The sequence below is a fragment of the Procambarus clarkii genome, chromosome 33 (assembly GCF_040958095.1).
Source record: "Procambarus clarkii isolate CNS0578487 chromosome 33, FALCON_Pclarkii_2.0, whole genome shotgun sequence".
In the NCBI taxonomy this organism is placed as follows: Eukaryota; Metazoa; Arthropoda; class Malacostraca; order Decapoda; family Cambaridae; genus Procambarus; species Procambarus clarkii.
In genome coordinates this window covers 14,939,190-14,946,846 of record NC_091182.1, presented here as the reverse complement: position 1 = coordinate 14,946,846, position 7,657 = coordinate 14,939,190, and the positions used below count along the sequence as shown (strand labels likewise).

General features: G+C 39.2%; 1 protein-coding gene across 1 annotated transcript in view; it reads right to left on the bottom strand.

Moving 5' to 3' along the window:
• Window positions 1-613: 613 nt before the first annotated feature.
• LOC138370693 (zinc finger protein 543-like) overlaps window positions 614-7,657 on the bottom strand; it is a 29,335-nt gene continuing 22,291 nt past the window's right edge. The window contains exon 2 of the mRNA XM_069335303.1: window positions 614-848. Coding sequence (XP_069191404.1) covers window positions 799-848 — 50 coding nt within the window. The 3' untranslated portion in view covers window positions 614-798. The remainder of the gene's footprint in view (window positions 849-7,657) is intronic.

Below are 7,657 nucleotides of genomic sequence, written 5' to 3'. Positions count from 1 at the left end.
CAGGGGGACTGCCCAAAGAAGCATCACACTCCGATAGCCGCCCACCAAGCCCCCTCACGGCTGCAACGAGCTGGACCGCGGGGGAGGGGGGAGATTGGAGCAGTGAGAGGGAGGGTGGTGGTAGTGAGGGAAGAGTAATGGTGAAGGAAGAGTAGCAGTGAGGGAGGTGTTTGGTTAATATGGTTCACTTGTTTTGTGATCTACTTGTCCACTTGTGTTATCAAACTTTTTATATGAAGGAATTACTAATTGTAACCTGTGACATATGCCCTAACACAGGAACTAACTAGGAATGCAATTATGCAATGAACTTTATTTCATTTTAGTTATATAAAATACATCTTACCTGAATGTTACTCAAAATATTACCGACACTTCACCAACTTTGGAAATATCGGAGCCCTGGAAATAACGATCTGGGTACAGCCCCATATAGGCTGTTAAATTGAGTGGATACTGTACTCCAGAAATTATGAAACTTGACAGCAATAATAAGTTTTTAAACACAAATATACTTTTATTGTTTATTATCAAGACATGTTGAGGTACACAACTGTTATCAATCAAACCTTTATCTGTACAAATCATGGAATACATTCCTAAGGAAAAGGACATCACTTATGATACAGAAATCACAATAGCGTGATACATCTAATGAACAAATCCACAAAGGCCGTAATGAGGGGTTTTAACTTGTGTCCGGGCTAAGGCGTGTGCTGAAGTCAGGCTAAGGCGCGTCTGGGATCATCCAGGACGTAAATCAGGAACCCCACGATGGGTCGCACCACTGTATCTAGATCACTTCGCCACCACAGCCACACAAGCAACGCCATATTCAAGTGGTGTACCTGTCAAGTAAAAACAGAAAATAGATTCTCTATAATATTCTCTCTACTCTGAGTAAATACCCAACCTGTCCTCCAGTAAAGAACGTCACTTTTCGCTCTTATGCATCACACAAGGCCAAAAAATGTACTAGAAAATTAAAGCGGCTCGAAAAAAGTGACGTACTGTCCCATTTTATGTTTTGGAGCCTCAGGTAGGGTATGAGAGACTACTTTAAACTGACTGTTTTCTTGACGTTGTGAAACCTTTGGAGGATGGCCTGAAACCCCCGCCCATCCCCTGAAACTGGATAATGACGATCTCTGTTATTTATCACGCTAGGCAAACTTACACTACAGAAAAGTGTGCCCAAAGTATGGGCTTTGGGCCCTTTGGGCATATGCTCTTAACAAATGAATAAAATTACACCCAAAAGATTTATTTGGTCTCGGGTCTAATAAACAAATAATGTACATGAACTTCACAACTCACCAGCTTGTACCATTCAAGGTAGACAACAACAACAGTTATGAAAAATAAACACTCATCTTGACTATGTCCAAATGAGCTCATATTCTAGTGTAAAAGTCAAATGATACGAAAGGTGTACCTCTACAACCCGTTCTCGCAAATTCGTATAGTCAATATTGACTTATTAAATAAGTGCATAGGTGACATACTAAACATAATAGATACCCTTAAAAAGCTTAATAGAAAACACCGACCTTACCTAACCTTCTTAGTATGTTAAGATAAGCATCTTATAGCTTCATAATTACAATTGTTACTTAACCTATCATAGGTATAGGTTAAGTAATAATTGTAATTACGAAGCAATAAGATGCTTATCTTAACATACTAACAAGGTTATGTAAGGTCGGTGTTTTCTATGAAGCTTTTTATGGGTATCTATTATGTTTAGTATATCACCTATGCATGTATTTAATAAGTCAATATTGACTATACGAATTTGCGAGAACGGGTTGACCTCTAGCACACCCTGAACAGACTGTTTTTAATTAAAAATAATTTAAAACACAGCAAAACTTTTGGCTACACTGACACCACAACCATTACTCACCTGACTAATCAGACACATTACAATCTCAGATTCTACACACTCAGACTATAAGCTCATTGAAGTGCAAACTAACATTAATAACAGCAGCAAGTCCAAGAGAACCAACAAGTGAGAAGGGTTATTCAATCAATTTTTTTTTTTTTTTTTTTTTTTTTTTAGAGATATATACAAGAGTTGTTACATTCTTGTACAGCCACTAGTACGCGTAGCGTTTCGGGCAAGTCCTTAATCCTATGGTCCCTGGAATACGATCCCCTGCCGCGAAGAATCGTTTTTTCATCCACGTACACATTTTACTGTTGCGTTAAACAGAAGCTACAGTTAAGGAATTGCGCCCAGTAAATCCTCCCCGGCCAGGATACGAACCCATGACATAGCGCTCGCGGAACGCCAGGCGAGTGTCTTACCACTACACCACGGAGACTGCTCATTCAATTCAATTTCAACAATAAGAGGATCGACTGGGAAGTAATAAATATAGACCTTGGAAACATTCATTGGGAGATCATCCTACGCGACAAAACGCCCACACAGGGACTATATATAGTCTGAGTGATTTTAGGAGGATAGGAAAATATAAGAAAGACAAGAACCCTCCCTTAACCCTTCAATTGCACATGGCATCATATGATGCTTTGACCGACTTGTAGTAAATTGCGCATCGCATCATGTGATCCTTTGGAGTACTACGCAAGATTTAATGGCCCGTGGATACACAGGGTTCACCATACCTTCATCAGGGCTCTTGTAAACAGATGCCATTTTTTTTAAAAATCATGGGCCAAATTCCCGGGTGTTAGGGGCCTCAATATTGAGTGAGCTACCAAGCCTGACGCACGCAGCATGAGCTCATAGCACTGCTGTTCAGGGTGTGACCACAGCATCGCCTAAAAATGCCATAATATACTTATTCATGCTATTATGTAGCGATGATATTATTACAGAAGACCCCTGATTGTGATAAAACTGACCAGGGTTCTGATAATAGCAGGATTGTGGTGATATTTAGCGCTGTGCGCCATGGAGGGAGTAGTAATGCTGTGGGAGGGAGGGTGGTGGCGATGTCTTCTGACTGTGTGTGGCCACCTTTTATTGACTGCACTCACCATACCAGCTTAGTGGTTCGCTATGGTGAACACAAATGTAGATACTTATATATAACGGATGTATAGAGGGTATAAACAGCAGGAGTAGGAGGTTGGGAGCCGCCATTTTGGTGAGGGTGGTGGCGTCGTCTGCACTATTTATCAAGTTGTTTGCTGGTTACCACGATGGTCTTTGGGCACCATACCAGTTTACTTGTACAAGTATGGTGAATAAAACAGGTAGATATTTATATATAATGTGTATATATAGCGTAATAACACCACAAACAGTATTGCTGGAGGAGAAATATTAGTACGTCTGGCCTTGAGGGCGGCAGCCAGCTGACTGTGTGAGGTCCTACGTCTTTGTGCCTTTACTCAATATACAAGCTTAAATGTACAGTTATGGTGAACAAAACATGTAAATACTTATATATAACGTCTGTATATAATAGCAAAAACAGTATGGTGGGTGGAGAATGGTGGCAAGTCAGGTGAGGTGAGGGAGGGAGGGAGTGGCAGCCAGTGGCGGGCTGCCACTGGCTTCCACTGCCACTCAGCATACCAACGAAGTGGTTCGTTATGGTGAACATGAATGTAGATACTTATATATAGCATCTGTATATAGTGAATAAAAGCAAAAACAGTATTGTGGAAGGAGAATGTGGGCGAGTCAGATAACTGGAGGGAGGGCGGGAGTGGCTGGCTGGTACACGGTGGTCACTCCTCATTACTTTTTGACTCATAATAGCAACTTAGTGGTTCGTTATGGTGAACAAAACATGCAGATACTTATATATAACCTGTGTATATAGTGTAATAACCGACAAAGTATTTGTTCACTGTTTGATGAACATAATTGAATCAACAATATGCACACCATATTTTTGAGTACAGCGATGATTCACTCATTTTATTATATAAATATATCACACTACACACTATTGAATAATATTACAGCAAAAAAAACTACGAAAAATCAATCAGAGACATTGAAATAATTAGGTAATTATCTCTTTGTGGCAACTCCGGCCTGACAGCTGGCAATCAACAGACCGCTGGGACGCATGCTGAGTCAGCGCCTGTTTTTTTGCCAGACTTCCCCGCCCTATAGCGGGCAATATATGCCACTCACGATTTTGTTATTATTTTTCCCATGATCAGTGAACACAAATTAACAGGTTTGGAAGAATTTTTTTTTTTTTTTTATGCGCCTGTGGGTGTCAAATGGTATATAGCCATGTGCCATTTAAGGGTTAAGGGTGAAATTTAATGGAGTGAAGTATATGCCAGAAGTGCTTCGGAATACCTGAAAATTGCAATGTGACGAGGATGGCAAACTTTGGTCAATAAGACAAGACTTCTCAAAAGAGGACAGAGAAAAGCTGAAAGTGAACTTTATTGAAGCGAAATGTCTGAATGGGGATAGAAATGAAGAAGAAAGGAATTCTTTTTTCTACAAAGTTTCAGGGTCTGTAAAGCTTGTGAAATGGTACATAAAGACAAAACAACAAAATCATTAAAGGAAGGGGGTGTAAAGAACAAAGGGAAAGGAAACATATTCCTGAAAATAGTGTATACCAATATAGATGGAGTGAGATAAAAAATATTGGAGTTCAAGGCTATAATTCAGCTCAAAGTCACAGGTATTATCACATTAACAGAGACAAAACTTGAAGAAAATATTTTAAATGAGGTTGTATTCCCAAGGGACTACTCAGTTTGGAGACGTGACAGGAAAACTAGGAAGGGGGAAGGAGTGGCTGTGCTGGTGAACGAACACCTGGAGGTAAGAGAGTTAGTATTTGAAAATCCTCAAGATATTGACATAATGACATTGCAGCTCTGGAATCAAGATAAGCTGATAATTTTAAATGTCTACAGCCCACCAGCAAGCAACACATGGACAAAGGAAGAACTAGATGACAAAAAAGAGGGCCTCATAATGGTCATGAGAGAGATTATGGTAAGAGCTGACAAAGATAAATCCTGATTGTTGGTACTGGGGGACTTCAACTTTAAGGCAATAGACTGGGAGGCCTACGAGGCAAGAACAGAGGACATTTGGACAAGCAGATTTGTATACCTCATCTTGGAAACATTCATGTATCAACACGCCAAGCAGGCCACAAGAATGAGGGAAGGGGATGTTCTGTCAGTACTGGATCTAGTATTCACCAGGAAAGAAGAAGAGATATTTGACATCCAGTACCTTCTTTCCTTGGGAAAGAGTGATCACGTCCTCTTCGACATTAAATACACTATGCGATAAAATCTAGTAGAATATGGGTAGAGTGAAACACTTATTAAACTCGATTTCAAGAGAGGACGCTATGGGGAACTTAGAATTTTTTTCTTGGGTATAATTGAACAGACTTGTTGCTAGGCAAGGAAGTAAATGAGATGTATGCCAAATTTTGCACAATATATGATGAAGGCACACAAACATTCATACCAAAACAGACATGCAGACTAGGAAACAGGGTTGGTTCAACAGAAATTGCGAGAGAGCCAGAGATCAAAAGACACACGCATGGAATCATTATAGGAAGAGGCCAAACCCCCAAACATACCAGCGATACAAAGATGCAAGAAACAACTACACGTCAGTAAGGAGAGAGGCAGAGAGGAACTTTGAGAACGGTATAGCAAACAAATGTAAATCAGATCCAGGCCTTTTCTATAAATTCCTTAAAAGCAAGCTGCAGGTAAAGGATAATATATTCAGAGGTTGAAAATGGGGGACAGATACATGAAAAATGAAAAGGAAATGTATGAAATATTAAACAAAAAGTTCCAAAGTGTGTTATACAAAATGAGATCTTCAGAGAACTAGACACAATAAGAATTCCAGAGAACAACATAGAGCATATAGAGGTGTCTACAGATGAAGAACATAGTTCCAATCTACAAAAGTGGCAGCAGGGAAGACCCCCCCCCCTCCCCCTCAATTATAGACCTGAATCATTGACAAGTTTAACAGTGAAAATATTGGAAAAATAACAAAATCTAAATGAGTAGAACACTTGGAGAGAAATAATATAATATCAGACAGACAGTATGGTTTTCGATCTGGAAGATCCTGTGTATCGAATTTATTCAGTTTCTATGATCGAGCAACAGAGATTTTACAGGAAAGAGATGGTTGGGTTGACATCTATCTGGACCTATAAATGGCTTTTGACAGAGTTCCACATAAGAGGTTGTTCTGGAAACTGGAAAATATTGGAGGGGTGATAGGTAAACTTCTAACATGGATGAAAGATTTTCTGGCTGATAGAAAACTGAGGGCAGTGATCAGAGGGAATGTATCGGACTGGAGAAATGTCACAAGTGGAGTACAACAGGGTTCAGTTCTTGCACCAGTGATGTTCATTGTCTACATAAATTATCTATCAGTTGGTATACAGAATTATATGAACATGTTTGCTGATGATGCTAAGATAATAGGAAGGATAAAAAACTTAGATGATTTTCATGCCCTTCAAAATACCTGGACAAAATAAGTATATGTAGCACCACTTGGCAAATGGAATTTAATGTGAACAAATGCCGTGTTATGGAATGTGGAATAGGAGAACATAGACCCCACACAACCTATAAATTATGTGAGAAATCTTTAAAGAATTCTGATAAAGAAAGAAATCTAGGGGTGGTTTTAAATAGAAAACTATCACCTTAGAACCACATAAAAGAACGTTGTGCGAGGAGCCTATGCCACACTTTTTTAACTTCAGAATTGCTTTTAAATACATGGATGGCAAAATTCTAAAGAAATTGTTCACAACTTTTGTTAGGCGAAAGCTAGAGTATGCAGCGGTTGTGTGATGCCCATACCTTAAGAAGCACATTAATAAACTGGAAAAGGTGCAAAGACATGCTACTAAGTGGCTCCCAGAACTAAAGGGCAAGAGCTACGAGGAGAGGTTAGAGGCATTAAATATGCCAAAACTTGAAGACAGAAGAAAAAGAGGTGATATGATCACTACATACAAAATAGTAACAGGAATTGATAAAATCGATAGGGAAGATTTCCTGAGAGCTGGAACTTCAAGGACAAGAGGTCATAGATTTAAACTAACTAAACAAAGATGCCGAAGAAATATAAGAAAACTCACTTTCGCAAACAGAGTGGTAGACGGTTGGAACAAGTTAAGTGAGAAGGTGGTAGAGGCCAAAACCGTCAGTATCTTCAAAGCATTATATGATAAAGAGTGCTGGGAATACAGGACACCATAAGCGTAGCTCTCATCCTGTAACTACACTTACATAATTACACTTCGGTAATTACAGTAAATAGCTCAACTGACAGCTGAAGTATACTAGATCTGCTTGAAGCACATGCCTGTGAGGAGGGTCAGAAAGAGGACCACTCTAAAAGAAGAACGCAGACGACTGCACAAAGGAAAAATTAACGGAAATGCTTAAACAGACACGACTGTCTTTAAAAAGAAAAATAAATCTAAACGGGGAGATCAAAGAAATAATTCTATGAATAGAGCAGACGTTGAAGTGATCATATGAGTGAGGAAATGGAATTGAAACAGAAAGCTATACAAGAGATAAAAAAAAATCCTAAATATTTTTTCACATATGCAAAATCAAAATAAAAAATCTCCACCAGTATCGGACCTTTACTTATAACTGAAGGAACATACACATAGGA